The sequence below is a fragment of the Pelobates fuscus genome, chromosome 9 (assembly GCF_036172605.1).
Source record: "Pelobates fuscus isolate aPelFus1 chromosome 9, aPelFus1.pri, whole genome shotgun sequence".
In the NCBI taxonomy this organism is placed as follows: domain Eukaryota; kingdom Metazoa; phylum Chordata; class Amphibia; order Anura; family Pelobatidae; genus Pelobates; species Pelobates fuscus.
In genome coordinates, this window is record NC_086325.1 from 85,291,946 (window position 1) to 85,311,343 (window position 19,398).

The 19,398-nt window shown below is 41.7% G+C and overlaps 1 protein-coding gene across 2 annotated transcripts in view; it reads right to left on the reverse strand.

Annotated features, from left to right (window-relative positions):
• Nucleotides 1-19,398, reverse strand: part of COL4A6 (collagen type IV alpha 6 chain) — a 252,067-nt gene that overhangs the window by 96,125 nt on the left and 136,544 nt on the right. For both annotated transcript variants that reach the window (XM_063432131.1, XM_063432130.1), the window contains exons 5-6: nt 610-744; nt 139-183 (exon numbers count right to left, since the gene is read on the reverse strand). In XM_063432131.1, the coding sequence (XP_063288201.1) occupies nt 139-183; nt 610-744 (180 nt within the window). The remainder of the gene's footprint in view (nt 1-138; nt 184-609; nt 745-19,398) is intronic.

Genomic DNA, 19,398 nt, shown 5'->3' on the forward strand with positions numbered 1-19,398 from the left:
AGCATGGATGACCTTCTGGAATATAAAGAAACTGCCCTGGTGATCCCCACCTGGATACCTGCCTGTAATAGTGCTCAACATATGTGAAACTGCTTAAAGGGGATAACAAATATGCCAATAACATTTTAACAAACTTACTGGAACTCCATTAGCACCTAAAAATCCGGGAACACCCATAGGTCCCTGCAAAAATAATCACAAAAAAGAATATAATTAACACAGCATAAGACAAACAAAACATTTTGGAATCCCCATTGAATCTTTCTGAATAATGGCCCATTGTTAGCCTTAGAGATTTATGCTACAGATGCATATCATAAAAAAAAAAAAAATTCTCCCTATGACATAGACTATCACAAATTCTGATTTAGGGAGAATTTGTTTAGGTATAGTTTCAGTACTATATAGTAGAACTGACTACACGTAAATATGTTGAGAGGTTTGATGTATTTTAATATTTCTTAGAGCATCCTAATCTTACCCTTTATACTGGGAGCAGTCTGAGCTCACTGCATTTCTCTAGCGCAACAATCTAGTCGCCATGGTTTGCATAAATTGCTATTATTTTCCATCACTAAATCATATATATATTTATAAAAATGGACCAACCTGTTCTCCCTTAAATCCAGCTCCTCCTGGACTCCCTTGAAATCCTCGTTCGCCTTTTGGTCCTAGAACTCCTTCTGGCCCAGGAAAACCTGGTGGCCCCATTGGCCCCTGTGGTCCAAGTGGCCCTGGTCTACCCTGTAAAAAATAAACACACTGGTTAAACTTGATAAGTTCACAATAATGTATATATAAAATGCCATATCAAGTTCATCTCAAAAGCATGTCAATATAGATAGAGAGAGAGAGATTGGTTATTTTTCAGGGGAATTCAATCCATGAATTGTAGGTTTTAAGAAAATTCATAAACATAAAAAAACATGGTGTCTAATAGATTGATAATCAGAAGGATTTAAGCACTGAGTTAGTTCTAAAGCTGAGATCCCTGGTCTGTTCATCCTTACATCTATTATAGTCAATGAGGTCTATCATTATGTTCTTGGTAGAAATGTATCAGCAAAGTTCTTTAGTTTTTTTTTACAGTAGCTCCAAAGGATTTCATAGTTAATAAAGTTACATAATTGCATAGCTGAAAAGAGACATCCGTCGGTCAAGTTCAGCCTTTCTCGCATCTGTTTTTGCTGTTGATCCAAAAGAAGGCAAAAAAAAAAAAAGTTTTAAAGTGCTTCCAATTTTCCAACAAACTATGAAAAAAAATATTTCTTGACCCCAGAATGGCAGTCAGATCTCTCCTTGGATCTAGAAGCTATTTCCGTGGAACTAATTACTTGTATCAAATGAACCAGCTGATATATGCACCTGTCTAATTGCACAAATGTAACAATAGCTTGGTGAAATACAAATTATAGGAACACTGCAAACGCGTTGTAGTGGATTTGATGTCAGGAATGTCTTGGAGCCCCCTTTCCCCCGCACCTGTAAGTAGTAAATCCAGTTTAGAATAGTTCGACTTCATACCTGGGGTCCACCGAACGCCACCCCCCATTTCTACTACAGAGAATCGGAAGCTCTCTATGTGAGCTAAGAGTTGCAGGCCATAGCTCATAGGATGCGAGCAGTCAGGGCTGGCGCCACCATTAGGCGAACTAGGCATTCGTTTAGGGCGCCTGCCTGCTGGGGGCGCCCTCTGGGATGTTTCCTGGTTGGCTACCCTGTCTGGGGCCACAGCACTGGGTGAGCAGCTCTTGAGCCGCCTTGAGCTCCGGGCCGATCCTTAAGGCGCCCGATGGTGGGGGCGCCGAGAGGAGCCCTGTCACAGAGGGGCCAGGGGCCCCCCGAAGCTGTGCGCTAGCTAAGGCAGGCGCCTGCTTACCTTAACGGCAGGTGCCTGCTCTGCCATCAAATGCCGGTGACCTGAGAAGAGGGGGGCAGAGAAGGCAGGTGGCGAGGTAAGCTGTTCTTGAAGCCTTTCGCTCCTCCCTCATGCGCCGTCTGTGATGCCGGGAGACGGAATATGATGTGAATTGTGTATGTATGTCAGTGAGTGTCTGCCTGTGTGTGTGTGTCTGTCAGTTAGTGTGTGTGTGTGTGTGTGTGTCAGTGAATGAGTGAGTGTATGTCTGTCATCGAGTGTGTGTTTGTGTGCCTATCAGTGAGTGAATGTAAGTCTGTCAGTGAGTGAGTGTATGTCTGTCAGTAAGTGTCTGCCTGTGTGTGTGTGTGTGTGTGTGTGTGTGTCAGTGAGTGTGTGAGTGTTTGACTGTCAGTGTTTGTGTGTGTCTGTCAGTGAGTGTCTGCCTGTTTGTGTGTCTGTCTGTCAGTTACTGAGTGGATGTATGTCAGTGAGTGTCTGCCTGTGTGTGTGTGTGTGTGTGTGTATGTGTGTCAGTGAGTGTGTGAGTGTTTGACTGTCAGTGAGTATGTGTCTGTCAGTGAGTGTGTGTGTCTGTCTGTCAGTGAGTGTGTGTCTGAGTTTCTGTGTGTGTGTCTGTCAGTGAGTGAGTGAGTGTGTGTGTCTGCCAGTGTGTGTCTGTAAGTGAGTAAGTGAGTGACATGAGGGGGTGGCAAAATGGATCTTTGCCTTTGGCGGCAGAAATCCTTACACCAGCCCTGAGAGCATTCAGCTAACACTGTCAGCCAATGAGCTAACCATGCACTGCAGCAGCTACTATGTTTTAGTGGTTATAGTGTCTTAAGCGTTCTTTTTTCATTTTCAATTCTTTATTTTTGATGTGCAAGTTAAAAACAAGGCTGTGAAACAGTTTACACTTTTGAGACATCCATTGCTCATAAGATTAAGTGTACAGCAGTGTGTATAGCATAAATCAGCACATTTTTATATATAAGTTCTAGTGATAGGATTAAGTAAAAAAACATCAGAGGATGCAATATTATAAGAGTATAAAGCCTACAGGAGTATCTAGATATAACTAACAGTGGTTATGAGATCAGCTTCTGTTGACTAGGCATGTATGTCTGTATTCAGATGCAGAAAAACGCACATATATATACATAGCCTCTCATGTATAAAGATATATACTGAGTATAGTAACACAGGCTTATCAAACATTTTAAACAAATTAAATGTTGGTGCCGCTGGGTATGCAACGATTAAGTGATGCAATCGAACAGTGAGGCCTGCATTATGACCAGGGTGGTAAACTAAGTAGAGGCCTAATCTGCCCTTCACCCAATACAACAAGTGGGCTTTAAGAGACAGTTCATCTCAATGCTCAGCAGGATGTCTCCCTGTGCCCATCCGCAGTCCTGCTGTAGAAGCTGGCTCCCACACTGAGGGGTCATGGAGGGTGTGCTGAGGCACAGTGAGCCATCCATCTGTGTTTGCAGAGGGCGCCCTGTGGAATATTTCCTAGTGGGCTACCCTGTCTGGGGCCACAGCGCTTCTTCTTCTCTCTTTGATGGACACGTGCCCTGATGCGCACCAGCCATCGGAGAGCCCTCCATTTGTGTAGGTTTTGACAGGGACATACCATAATATAGGTCCCTGGCCTAGAGCATTTAACCCCTTCAGCCCAGCGGGAGGGGGGCCCTGAGGGTGGGGGAGGTGGGGGGACCGAATGACCCTATAGTGCCAGGAAAACGAGTTTTAATTTTACAAAAAAATGCTGATTTCAATATAATCTGTTACTTTTATGAATTAACCTTGATACGCCCCCTGGCTGTCTATCAGACAACATTTCCTGTTAGTTCCTGGTGTGGTTAGCTCAGTGGAGCTAAACTCAAGAGGCAGGCAATTGCTCTGAGCACTTTTCTTTGAAAGACTTCACACTGTACTACAAAAGACAGCCAAACAAAGTCTAGGTTCGGTTAGAAAGGGGAAGACTTGAAAAAACTGCAGAGAAAAGAGCAGCAGAGTCTGCAAGCTGTTTTTAGATATACCCTCAATTATAATATGCATAATTAAAGGAACTGTATGGGTACCCGAACAACTTGATTAAAATTAAGTTGTTATGGTGCCCAGAGGCCCAGAGGTCCCTGATGCTTTCTTACCTGAAGGAGTTAAACGGTTCTTTCATGGTTATACCCCAAAGGTTGCTCTCTAGTGCCAGATCTCACTATCCCCAGTGGCTTCTGGTTTCCTCAATGCAGTTTCAGGAAGAGCGGACAACGGGTGCTGCTGATTTGCTTAGGGCGATCAGCTGATGCTCTAAGCCTAACAGTAGCTTCCCATCCGCAAAAAAATGATGTACCTTTTTCTGGTTTGGTAATATTCTATCCTACTGTATGAAGAATATTTATTACACATTAGAAAATTATAATTAGTCATATTTGTTTACTCCCATTTATTCATGTACAGTAAATGGTGGTGAGTTGAAAACCAAATTGCTAAATTGATTTTAAAATCACCTTACTGAGGCTATAGTTGAAATTTTTCAGAACCGGGTATTTTAATAGAAATTTTGCAATTCAGTTAACAATTTACCACATTGTTTCAATTCTCCTCTTCTCCGTATGTCTTCTCTATGCTGACGGCCAGGTGAAAAAGCCAGAACTTAAAACTGTGATTGACATGGAGCTAAGAATGGTGGTGTCCAGTGGCAGGATAAAGAGGTGTGAGTGTCTACATTCACGCTCCTCTTTTAAACAAACTCTAAAATCCAACATAATAAATTGTTCATATCCTATCATATCCACTAGAGGGCATCCAAGTACTAGCCCATGTACGTGTTACTATATACTGAGGATTCTACATTCCCAACTCAACAAGATATTGATTTCTTATACTTCTTGAATATCTTTCTTAAGACTCTACATGAAAAAACCTGACGTGAGAATGTTTATTGTTTGCTTTCCTAGAAAAAGGTGATCTGTCATCCTGGAAAGCAGCATTCAATTCAACAAATCTCCGTCCTTCAGCACGATGAACTAATAACATTTAACCTGTCACATTGAAAAAACAGAACTTATTGTGAATCAGTAACGTATAAAAACTGAAATTTTTATTAATTCAAATGGGTTAATTATAATATTCCTATGGAATTAATGCACCATTTGATACATGTTCCCTATGTACCCTTCTCTCCAGAGCCCTGGACCAAGATTATTTTACAGGTGGCCCTGCTCCTGTGTTGCTTGCCCACCTCTGTTGTGCAAGTTATTTAATGCTAGCGTATTAATATGTCTCTGTTTAACTAGTGATTTCTCCTTTTCATTCATTTTCAATTGAACATACTACATTCAGTTTAAATGAGAGATAGGCTTTTTGCAATACACTATTTTTAAATATAATTCCTCATTATATGTGAATACAGTTTACATCTCCTTGTCCAGCAATATTCCACATAAATAGGTATACCTGTGTTTTAAAGTGCGGTATCTGCTAGACGCACAAGATGACAGATGTTGCATTTTAATTGAGCCATGTCTGTTGTCTGTTTTGACGATCAATGATCAGGGCTAAACATTTCCACATATTACTTGTCATTGAGGAGTGAAAAGTTAACCCTATCAAGCAAAGTGTCCGTGACTGTCCGGTTTTGCAGGGGTGAGTAATTATTAAGGCCTGGCTAGTATTGTAGGATTTGAAATTTCGGGTTTTGAATGTATAATAAACCAACGAAGGAGTTCAAATTAATTTAATTCATAAGAAAATGTTGGAGGGTAATGGGCACTGAAGGGGCACACACTACTCTATTATTTATTCAAACAATAATCGGCAAATTGTTCTAGCAATCTATTTGTTATCTCTTAATTCCAATTGATTCATTTGATATTAATTCTCCATGGAGATTATTGGTAGTGAAAAATCCTATGGACAAAGAAAGTAACGCCCATAGAGAGAGAGGATCACCAATAGAAGAAAGAAGAAGATAAAAATCATATGCACAAGTGGTAAGCAGTAATTTAGAGTTACATGCGGAAAAAAAATCTCCCAACGAAAATAGTAGTCATTTTTTAGACAAAGGGCAAACACAAAAAGAAAGAACAATAACCAATTATTTCCAACCAAGAAGGGGAACATGGGAACATCCCAATCACTTCCCTCCAATACAAACCAAATCCCCTCAAAAATACATGAGTAGAAGAGGATATGGAAATTGTACTTGGGTCCGACCATTAAATAGTATTTTTAATTTGTCAAATTTGGAAAATGAGTTTTAGGAAAATAAAATTAGGTTAATCACAAAGAAAATTAGAAATTAATTTTTGATTGATAACGATAAAAGAGTTGCCTCAGAGAGATATTAACATGCATTTATAACCACGTTTAATAAAGACCATTGGAGGAATAAAAATAAGTCTGAGTTATCATTGGCCTATAATACCTCAGGATCTATTGTTGGCTAATTTGTTACCTGAATGACCTTCAATCATTTTTTTTTTTAAATATAACATTTTAAACATTTGTCGGCACCAAGTCACATTAAAAAAGGGAACAATGAAAATAGTAGATTCATTTGGTAAGGATTTTACAAGCTTTTTTGAAAGTTCTATCAAAGAAAACCCTAGAGTTTCAGAGACTGGCAACGGGTGAGAGCTTTGCATTCATTATCGTATAGGTTACCGCATAGACTTTGTGGTATATTTGCTGCAGTGCCATGCGGCAAGCAATATGTGAGGTTGACTGAGAAAGCTTTGAAGATCAGAATTATGGAACATATCAATAATATTAAGAAAGGTTTAACTCCCAATTCAGTTCCAGTGCCTTGTAACACCTGCCCCCCTATTCAGTTGGAGAGATTTCAGCATGTAGGTATTGCACACTGGAGAGGTGGGGAAAGAGTTAAACAATTATTACAACAAGAAACATATTGGATGTATAAGTTGAATATACCAGAGTCAAATGGCCTAAATGTTGATCTTGATCGTATATGTTTTCTGCAGGGTTTGCTTTGTATAGCAAGGCATTATTTTTATATTTCTGTAGGCTTTGTGTAACGAGGCAGGGAATACACATGGAGGAGACTATACCATATACCTACACGTTAAAAAACACATGCACAAATAAAGTATTAAAAATGCTAGATAATGATTAAGTATATCTATATGTCTGATCCAATAAATTCATACATTTAATAAAGGTATATTTAATGGGGTTAGTTATATACAGTCAATAATGATAGAGAGTTATACACATAATTATTCAATAAAACAAGTACACTATGTATAAATCACAAACATAGAGAAAGTTATGCAAATTATAATTATCACTTATTTTAATTTAAAAAGAAGTTGATAGTATTCCTATAGTCATACATGTTACTATTTATTTTTTAGAGTTTTAGTAATATTTGTAGATAGACGTGTATATATATATATATATATATATATATATATATATATATATATACAGACGTGCTCAAAAGTTTGCATACCCTTGGAGAATTGATAATATATGTACCATTTTTTAAGGAAAACATTAGTGAGCAGGCAAAATAACAGATCTTTTGTTTTATTTCTTATGGGATTCATATTCAACTGTAGGTTTTAACAGAATGGCACAATCATAAAACTAAACATGAAAAGAAGGAAAAAAATGAAATGACCCCTGTTAAAAAGTCTGCATACACTTAGTTCTTAATACTGTGTATTGCCCCTTTGGCATCAATGACAGTGTGCAGTCTTTTGTAATAGTTGTCTATGAGGCCCCTAATTCTTGCAGGTGCAATAGCTGCCCATTCTTCTGGGCAAAATGCCTGCATGTCATGCAAAGTCTTTGATCGTCTTGCATGAACCGCACATTTGAGATCTCCCCAAAGTGGTTCGATGATATTAAGGTCAGGAGATTGTGATGGCCACTCCAGAACCTTCACCTTTTTCTGCTGTAACCTTGGGAGAGACAACTTGGCCTTGTGCATAAGGTCATTGTCATGCTGGAAGGTCCAAGAGCGTCCCATGTGCACCCTTCGTGAAGAAGAATGCAAATTGTCTGTCAGTATTTTCTGATAACATGCTCTATTCAGCTTGCCATCAATTTTCACAAGACTCCCCATGTATTTAGAGCTCACACCCCCCCCCCAAAACACCAGTGAACCACCACCATGCTTCACATTTGGAAATAGCGCTTATGGTTGTGACCATACAGCTCTATTGTGGTCTCATCACTCCAAATTACAGTGTGCCAGAAGCTGTGAGGCGTGTCAGGATGTTGTCCGGCATATTGTAACCAGGCTTTTTTGTGGCACTGGCGCAGTTAAGGCTCCTTTCTGGCAACTCGACAATGCAACTCATTTTTGTTCAAGTATCATTAAAACAACCACACCATCTTTTTCCAGAGCAGCCTGTATTTCTCCTGAGGTTACCTGTAGAGGTTTTCTTCGTATCACAAATAATTCTTCTGGCAGTTGTGGCTGAAATAATTCCTGGTCTAAGTGACCTTGACTTCGTATGAAGAGATCCTTGAATTTTCAACTTCTTAATTAGTGATTGAACACGGTTTTGGATATCTTTTTATATCCTTTCCCATCTTCATAAAGTTCCATTACCTTGTTACGCAGGTCTTTTGATAGTTTTTTTCTGCTCCCCATGGCTCAGTATCTAGCCTGCTTAGTGCATCCACGTGAGATCTAACAATTCATTGACTCATTTTTCAACTCATTGACTATTTATACACAGACACTAATTGCAATTTAAAAAGCCACAGATGTAGGTAATTAACCTTTAATTGCCATTTTAACCTGTGTGTGTCACCTTGTGGGTCTCTAACAAGGTCAAACATTGAAGGGTATGTAAACTTTTAATCAGTGCAATTAGGGTGATTTCTGTTATCGTTATGATTTAAAAAGGAGCCAAACAACGATGTGATAATAAATGGCTTCATATGATCACTACCCTTCAATAAAACATTTTTGCATGACCAGCCATATTTTCAAAATCAATGAGAAAATTTAACTATTTCTGCCCGGGTATATACATGTACGTGTGTGTGTGTGTGTATACGTAAAAAGAAACAGGTAAAATGTTAAAATGTTTATCTTGTAATAAATGTTTTATTGGACTAACAGAATTTTTTAATGACAGGTTTTCAGGAGAACCTCCCTTTCTCAAGCCTGAAGCATTTCTGAGCAAGACGACACATAGAATTCAAAGTTGAGTTGTGATACAGGGGTTAGAGTGACATGAGTGCAGATAAGACAGGTTTGATTGAAAAGGGACATCATTCTCACAGCGAGCGATAAATATCTTATTTGATCACAGGGGGTGGGGGGGGGGGGAGAAAAACAACAAAACAAGTGAACAGTGCAGAGGATGGTGCTTGAAGGGAGGAGTATGAATATAAAAAATGCATGAATTCCCATCCAAGAGTTACAGGATATGCATGAAGGCCTATATCCAGCATACACAGACACACATACACACTCACACTCATGTACATATACCTATACACAAGTAGTGCATATGTACAAGTATACACAAGAACATACACACTATACATTAGTACATACAATATACATATAAATACAACCAAATGCCCAAGTATATGTACATGCACACCTACACATACATCCACACACAAGCACCAATACATGTACCTGCACATTCACCAATATGCCTACACATATATAGACCCATATATATATGTATATGAAAACATACCTATTCACATATTCATACATGTATGCATGTATATATGCACTTTATACATACACACACAAATACATGCATGTATACGTATACACATAAATACATGAACACATATACATATACATACACACAAGCACATATACATACATGCACATGAACTCATATAAACAAATATAAATACACAGTCACATGTATAAGCATACATGCATAAGAGTTTGGGAAAGCATAGGTCTACACACAGTACTTTGTATATAGATAGAATAAACATATTGGAATGCATTATAAAATGTTGATACATATGATAGAACAGAAAGATAATGCTGGGGGAGTGTTCATGTAAAGTGTTGGTAGTGGGACAAAATAAATATATATACGTGCGTGTGTGTGTATATATATTTATATATATATATATATAGTTAATACAATGTTAAACAAAAATGGGCACACCTGTCAAGCCATAAGACTTCCCAACAGAAATCACAAATCTGCAGTGATGTTACTACCACAAAGGATTCTGGGTGGGCATATGCAAATTAGTTCAACAAAGAATCACATTTTTGCCTCATTCCGTTTTAAACATGGACTCCTTTAAGTCTGTGTTTTCTGTATACAACAGCTTTGAAATACAGCTTAGGAAAAGATGGAAAGCCAGTGAATCACTCATGGACAGCTGTTTCATTGTTAATGCAAATCATCAGCATGAGGTTGGTTACTGGCTTGCTATTGAGGCTTCCTATCATACCACTACCCTTATTAGGGTGAGCGCTCACTATAAAATTTTATATGCAAATATTGCTATTGAGGCTTGGCAGTAGTTGCGAAGCAAAAACCAAAACAGTTATGGTTGGGAAAAATTGTGATTGCAAACCCCTTCCACCTGAAGTTAGTAGATAATCAATAAAAAACAATTGTAGAGTGCTACAGAATTTGCTGGCACTATATAAATAATATAATAATAATAATAATAATTAGTGATGTCGCGAACAAAAATTTTTCGGTTCGCGAATGGCGAACGCGAACTTCCGCAAATGTTCGCGAACGGGCGAACCGGGCGAACCGCCATAGACTTCAATGGGCAGGCGAATTTTAAAACCCACAGGGACTCTTTCTGGCCACAATAGTGATGGAAAAGTTGTTTCAAGGGGACTAACACCTGGACTGTGGCATGCCGGAGGGGGGTCCATGGCAAAACTCCCATGGAAAATTACATAGTTGATGCAGAGTCTGGTTTTAATCCATAAAGGGCATAAATCACCTAACATTCCTAAATTGTTTGGAATAACGTGCTTTAAAACATCAGGTATGATGTTGTATCGATTAGGTAGTGTAAGGGTTACGCCCGCTTCACAGTGACAGACCAAACTCCCCGTTTAACGCACCGCAAACAACCGCAAACAGTCCATTTGCACAACCGCAAACTCCCCATTTGCACAAGGTTGGATACCAAGCTAGCCATGTCCCGTTCCTTTTCCTCACTGATGTCATTGAAGGTCTCTCTTCCTCCACCCAGGAAGCGGGAGATGGAAAAAGATGCTTGGTCGGTCCTCCTACTTCAAATTTGGGGCACTGCGCGTGCAATCTAATGTGCCACCAGATAGGAGTGGTGTGTTAAGTAGTACTATTCCTATAAGTTTAATCCCTGTTACGTCCCGTATCAGGGGACGTGTATATAAGGCATCGAGTTTAGGAAGCGGAATATGGAAAAAGATGCTTGGTCGGTCCTCCTACTTCAAATTTGGGGCACTGCGCATGCAATCTAATGTGCCACCAGATAGGAGTGGTGTGTTAAGTAGTACTATTCCTATCAGTTTAATCCCTGTTACGTTCCCTATTAGGGGACGTGTATATAATGCATCGATTTTAGGAAGCGGGAGATGGAAAAAGATGCTTGGTCGGTCCTCCTACTTCAAATTTGGGGCACTGCGCGTGCAATCTAATGTGCCACCAGATAGGAGTGGTGTGTTAAGTAGTCCCCCTCATCAGACCTTTTTTAGTCGAATGTATCGCCCACTGTCAGTCCCTTCGGGATCCATCTCTCATTCATCTTAATAAAGGTGAGGTAATCTAGACTTTTTTGACCTAGGCAACTTCTCTTGTCAGTGACAATACTGCACTGAAGGTCCTTTCACTGCACTGAAGGTCCTTTCTGACAGGACACTTACAGCGGGGCAGGCCAGAGGTTCTATCGCAAATTGGGATAACTCAGGCCACAGGTCAAGCCTGCACACCCAGTAGTCAAGGGGTTCATCGCTCCTCAGAGTGTCAATATCTGCAGTTAAGGCGAGGTAGTCTGCTACCTGTCGGTCAAGTCGTTCTCTGAGGGTGGACCCCGAAGGGCTGTGGCGATGCGTAGGACTTAAAAAGCTCCGCATGTCCTCCATCAACAACACTGTCTGTAAAGCGTCCTGTCCTTGCCGGCGTGGTCGTGGGAGGAGGAGGATTACTTTCACCTCTTCCCCTGTTAGATTCCCATTGTGCTGTGACATCACCCTTATACGCTGTGTAAAGCATACTTTTTAATTGATTTTGGAACTGCTGCATCCTTTTCGACTTGCCGTAATTCAGTAACATTTCATGCACTTTCTGCTTATACCGGGGGTCTAGTAGCGTGGACACCCAGTACAGGTCGTTCTCCTTCAGCCTTTTTATACGAGGGTCCCTCAACAGGCACGACAGCACAAGGGTGGATGCCGAGCTACTCATGTCCTGTTCCTCGTCCTCAGTGATCTCTCTGAAGGTATGTTCTTCCCCCCCAGCCACGTACAACACCACGGGTACCAGATAGGTGACAACGAGCACCCTGGGATGCCTGTTGTGGTTGGTCTTTCTCCTCCTCCTCAAAGCCACATTCCTCCTCTGACTCCTCTTCCTCACAATCCTCTTCCAGCATTGCCGCAGGTCCAGCAAGCGATGCTGATAAGGCTGGTGGTGATGGTGACCACAACTCTTCCTCTTCACGCTCATCTACGGCCTGATCCAGCACTCTTCGCAGGGCACGCTCCAGAAAGAAAACAAATGGTATGATGTCGCTGATGGTGCCTTCGGTGCGACTGACTAGGTTTGTCACCTCCTCAAAAGGACGCATGAGCCTACAGGCATTGCGCATGAGCGTTCAGTAACGTGGCAAAAAAAATCCCAGCCCCGCAGAGGCTGTCCTAGCACCCCGGTCATACAAATACTCGTTAACGGCTTTTTCTTGTTGGAGCAGGCGGTCGAACATTAGGAGTGTTGAATTCCAACGTGTCGGGCTGTCGCAAATCAAGCGCCTCACTGACATGTTGTTTCGCCGCTGGATATCGGAAAAGTGCGCCATGGCCGTGTAGGAATGGCCACACACCTTCCTGGTCTGCTTAAGGACGTCCTGTTAGCCTGGGTACTTATGCACAAAGCGTTGTACGATCAGATTACACACATGTGCCATGCACGGCACATGTGTCAACTTGCCCAAATGCAATGCCGCCAACAAATTTGTTCCGTTGTCACAAACCACTTTGCCGATCTCCAGTTGGTGCGGAGTCAGCCACTGATCCACCTGTGCGTTCAAGGCGGACAGGAGTGCTGGTCCGCTGTGACTCTCTGCTTTCAGGCAAGTCAACCCCAAGATGGCGAGACACTGCCGTATCCGGGATGTGGAACAGTACCTGGGGAGCTGGGGGGGGTGCCGTTGATGTGGAGCAAGACGTAGCAGCAGAAGAGGACTCATCAGAGGAGGTTATGGAAGAGGATGGAGTAGGAGGAGTAGAGGAGGTGGCAGCAGGCCTGCCTGAAAGTCGTAGTGGTGTCACCAACTCCTCTGCAGAGCCACGCATTCCATGCTTGGCAGCCGTCAGCAGGTTTACCCAATGCGCAGTGTAGGTGATATACCTGCCCTGACCATGCTTTGCAGACCAGGTATCAGTGGTCAGATGGACCCTTGCCCCAACACTGTGTGCCAGACATGCCATTACTTCCTTTTGCACAATCGAGTACAGGTTGGGGATTGCCTTTTGTGCAAAGAAATTTTGGCCGGGTACCTTCCACTGCGGTGTCCCAATAGCTACAAATTTTTTGAACGCCTCAGACACCACCAGCTTGTATGGTAAAAGCTGGCGGGCTAAGAGTTCAGTCAAGCCAGCTGTCAGACGCCGGGCAAGGGGGTGACTTTGTGACATTGGCTTCTTACGCTCAAACATGTCCTTGACAGACATCTGACTGTGGGCAGAAGAGCATGAACTGCTCAAGGCGAGAGACGGAGGGGCGGATGGTTGAGAGGGGGCAAGGAGGACAGCAGTGGTTAATGTGGCTGAAGATGCTGGACCAGGAGGAGGATGGCGGCTTTGAGTTTGTGTGCTGCTTGTACTCATGTGTTGATCCCATAGGCGTTTGTGATGTGCGATCATGTGCCTTCGCAAAGCAGTTGTACCTAGGTGGGTGTTGGACTTCCCACGACTCAGTTTCTTTTGGCACAGGTTGCAAATGGCATCGCTGTTGTCAGAGGCAGACACACAAAAAAAATTCAGCACTGCTGAGCTCTGCAATGACGGCATTCTGGTGGTGGCAACAGCATGCGTTGATTGGCGTGCTGTCTGGCTGACCCCGGGTGCCGATGCATGCTGTCTGACTGTGCCACTAGCTCCTTGCGACGACCTCCCCCTGCTTCCAACTCGTCTCCTCCTCCTCTCTGTCTCCCCATCTGAACTTTCCCCCTGTTCTTCTTCTCTTCTAGCGGGCACCCACGTGACATCCACGGACGCATCGTCATCATTAACCGCTTCACTTGTATCTGACAACTCAGCAAAGGAAGCAGCAGTGGGTACAACATCATCCCCATCACACCGTACGTGTGTAATGCTGCCTGACTGAGACATATCCCTGTTATCTACATCCTCTGGCAATAATGGTTGCGCATCACTCATTTCTTCCAACTGATGTGTAAATAACTCCTCTGACATACCAAGTGAAGCGGCTGTGGTGCCAGTGTTGGTGGTAGCGGCAAGCGGGTGAGTGGTAACTTGAGAGGTGCCCAAACTAAGCTGGAGGAGAATGGTGCGTCGAGGTTCCGAGCGGAAGCTGTAGAAGATTGGGTGTCCTGTGTTAGCCAGTCAACTATGTCCTCAGAACTTTTCAAGTTCAGGGTACGTGGCCTCTGAACACTGGGCATTATTCTAGGGCCAAAGAGAATCACAGCACCACGACCACGATGGCCCCTGTGGGGTGGCCTGCCTCTGCCTGTCATTTTTATTTCGATTAGTGGTACTATGCGTGCAAGGTACTGTGACAACAGATATGAGTGGCACTGGTGTGACACTGTGCCCTGGCAGGCCCTGAAACACACACTCGTGAAGGAAACTGACTGCTATTATATTACAGTCCAAAAAGTTTTGTTTTTTTTAAATGCAAGCTATTGGGACACCAGATATGAGTGAGTGGTGGCACTGGGCAGGCCCTGAAACGCACACTCGTGAAGGAAACTGGCTGCTATTATATTACAGTCCAAAAAGTTATTTTTTTGTTAAATGCAAGCTATTGTGACACCAGATATGAGTGGTGGCACTGGGCAAGTGGGCACAGTATACGCTGTGAGCCTGACACACACGCTGGCAGACAACTAACTGCTATTCAATCTATTACAGTCAAAAACATTTTTTTTTTTAAACGAAAGCTATTGGGACACCAGATATGAGTGAGTGGTGGCACTGGGCAAGTGGGCACAGCATATGTTGTGAGCCTGACACATAGGCTGGCAGGCAGGCAATTGCAATTACATTACACAGAAAAAAAAAAGCAGTCTGATGTTCTAGCCCTAAAAAGGGCTTTTTGGGGTGCTGTCCTTACAGCAGAGATCAGATGAGTCCTTCAGGACTGTAGTGGACACTGAATACACTAGCCTAGCTATCAATTTCCCTATCAAATCAGCAGCAGCTACACTGTCCCTACTCTCACTAAGAATGCAGCTTCACAATGAATGTAAAATGGATGCTGTCCAGGAGGTGGGAGGGTCTGGGAGGGAGGGTCTGCTGCTGATTGCCTGAAATGTGTCTGCTGACTGTGAGGTACAGGCAGGGTCAAAGTTTACTCAATTATGACGAATAGGGGGCGTACCGAACAGCGCATCTGTTCGCCATCCGTGGCGAACGCGAACAAGCGATGTTCGACAGGAACTATTCGCCAGCAAACAGTTTGGGACATCACTAATAATAATAAATTAAACCAAGAGCAGGCATTAGGCTGCTAGAGTAGGACCTGACAAAAATGGGGTACATTGACGTTGTGGCAGGCTTATGGAATATATGATCATATAATGTAACTAAACTCCCATTATATTTTGCCTAGGTGAGGTGTTTTTAAATAAAACTATTACAATCTGTGAGATTTGAAATATTGTTTAGTGACTAAGCGAGTGCGCTGGATTGTGTATTTTGTGTATATATATATATACCGTATATACTCGAGTATAAGCCGAGTTTTTCAGGCTTATACTCGAGTTAATGTCTGTATTATGGCAATTTACATTGCCATAATACAGACAATGGGGCTGTGGGGGCTGGCAGAGAGCGTTTACTTACCTCTCCTGCAGCTCCTTTCAGCTCCCTCCTCCTCCGTGCCGGTCCGTTCAGCACCTCTGTCAGCTCCCACTGTAAGTCTTGCGAGAGCCACGGGGTCATAGTGCGTCTCTCGCGAGATTTGCACTGTGAGCTGACAGAGGTGCTGACCGGACCGGCGCGGAGGAGGAGGGAGCTGACAGGAGCTGCAGGAGAGGTAAGCGCTCGCTGCCAGCCCCCTCCTACACAGTGCACATCCACTGGACCACCAGGGAGTGAGAGCCCCCCCCCCCCCTCCCTGGCCAGCTAACAAGCAGGGAGGGGGGGTTAATAAAAGATAAATAATAATAATAATAATAATAAAAATAAATAATAATAAAAAATAAATAATAAAAAAATAAAAAATAATGTAACAATTTTTTTTTAAATAAAATAATAATAATAAAAATGCCCACCCCCCCCACCAAGGCTCTGCAACACACACACACACACACTGCACTCATACACACACACTGCAACACACACACACTGCACTCATACACACACTGCAATACACACACACTGCATTCATACACACACACTGCACTCATACACACACACTGCACTCATACACACACACTGCATTCATACACACACTGCACTCATATACACACACTGCATTCATTATATACACACACTGTAAATAAATATTCAATTAATGTAATTTTATTGGGATCTAATTTTATTTAGAAATTTACCAGTAGCTGCTGCATTTCCCACCCTAGTCTTATACTCGAGTCAATAAGTTTTCCCAGTTTTTTGGGGTAAAATTAGGGGCCTCGGCTTATATTCGGGTCAGCTTATACTCGAGTATATACGGTATATATATATATATACATACGTTGGTTTTAGGATCCCTGGTCCATGGTTTATGAACTGGCTCAAATGTATACATGTTTTAATTTTATTTTCTATGTGATTTTGGAATTTATGGTGATTTGCAACATCTAATCTACATTATTTGTTCATATACTATTCATATTCCTTGAGTATTGAAGAAACCGCAGCTCACGATGATGTGACTGGCATTTTTTACAGGAACAGCAAGTTAAAGATGAAACACATTTGAAAGTGGTGGTGGAACGCAAGTGGACATGCCTACAATATTCACACACGGTCGTTGATTAGAAGACAAGCCACAGCTTTGCAGAGGTGTGCCCAGATTCTAAAAAAGGATTTGATAATACACACTATGGATGAATTTGAAGAAACAATGGTTTATTGTATATGATTGTTTTTATTGATTATGGACCCTGGACCTATTTATATGATTTAAAAAGTTTTGTTAATTTTTATTTATTTTTTTTTAAATAAATTTACCTTTAATATCTACCTGGAATTCAGAAATTTGACCCAAGTCTCCATGCAACGGAGGGCCAAGGAGTCTCCTATTTTTCATCTTTAATGTGAGTGCAACAGTTATAGCAGTAACTGCAGGCTGACCGGGATATGTATTACCAACTAGGGCAGACCGACCGGGATATGTATTACCAACCTTTTTCTAACTTTAGGGGCCCCATACTGCATGGAGATGATTTAAGCCTTACACCCTATTCATTACGTGAGAACGTAATTGCATGGATGACATCACCATCCATGCAGAACAGAATTGGGCAGATAATGCTACAGACAACATTAAAACCACTGACAGGTGAAGTGAATAATATTGATTATATCATTATAATGGCACCTGCCAAGAGGTGTGATATATTAGACAGAAAATGAACAAAATGTTCTTGAATTTCACATGTTGGAAGCAGGAAAAATGGGCAAACAAAAAGATCTGAGAGACTTTTAAAAGGGCCAAATAGTGATGACTAGATGACTGGGTCAGAACATCTTGTGCGGTGTTCCCGGTATACAGCAGTTAGTACCTACCAAAAGTGGTGCAAGGAAGGAAAACAGGTGAAATGACTTCATGTCATTAGCGCCCAAGGCTCATTAAGGCACGTGGGGTGTGAAGACTATCCCGTCTGGTCCAATCACACAGAAGAGCTACTGTAGCTCAAATTGCTGAAAAACATAATGATGGGCATGATAAAAGGTGTCAGAGCACACAGTGCATCAGTTTGCTGAGTATGAGGCAACGTAACTGCAGACCTGTCAGAGTGAGTCAGAACTGGACCGTGTTGCATGGACATAGGTTGCCTGGTCTGATGAATCACCTTTTCTTTTAGATCAGGTGGGTGGCCAGGTCTATGTGCTTCATTTATCCGGGGAAGATATAGCAGCAGGATGCACTATAGGAAGAAGGTAGATCCGCGGAGGCAGTATTATGCTTTGGGCAATGTTCTGCCTAGAAACCTTGGATCCTGGCATTCATGTGGATGTTACATACCACATACCTAGAGCTTGTTGCAGATCATATGCAGCCATTCATGGCAATGGTATTCCATGATGGCAGTGGCTTCGTTCAGTATAATAATACATCCTGCCACACTGTAAAATTGTACAGGAATGGTTTGAGGAACATGAAAATTAGTTCAAGGTGTTGCCTTGGCCACCAAATTCCCAAGATCTCAATCCGATTGAGCATCTGTGGGATGTCCTGTAACAGCAAATCTGATCAATGGAGGTCCCTCCTCACAACTTACAGGACTTAAAGGATCCGCTGCTAATGTCTTGGTGCCAGATCCCAAAGGACCCATTCAGAGGTCTTGTGGAGTCCATGCATTAGAGCTATTTTGGCAGCACAATATTAGGCACTTGGTTTTAATTTTGTGGCTGATCAGTATATGTATATATATATATTCACTTTTGTTGGCAATGATTTAGACATTAATGGCTGTTTGTTGAGTTATTTTGAGGGGACAGCAAATTTACACTGTTATACAGACTGTACACTTACTATTTTACATTGTAGCAGAGTGTCATTTCTTAAGTGTTGTCACATGAAAAGATATAATAAAATATTTACAAAAATGGGAAGGGTGTTCTCACTTTTGTGAGATACTGTATTTATGTATATATATTTTTTTTGCTTTATATATCTTATGCTTATAGCTTATGCTGTCATCAGCTGTCTTTAGTTTTCTAAATAAAATTGCTAAGAGATTAATATTCTTTATTATTGTTGCAATTCCAGCATGTCGCATCACGTCTTTTTTTGTTGTTGTGTGTGTGTGTGTGTGTAAACCTTCCTCTCTTTATATTATGATGAAACAACAATAATACGTGTGATTAAACTGCACACAAATATTTGGTTTGTGATAAAAAAAAAAAACAAGACTGTTCATGTTGTTACTGGTTCTTGACAGATCTCTGTTTTTCTTCATTTTGTTTAAAT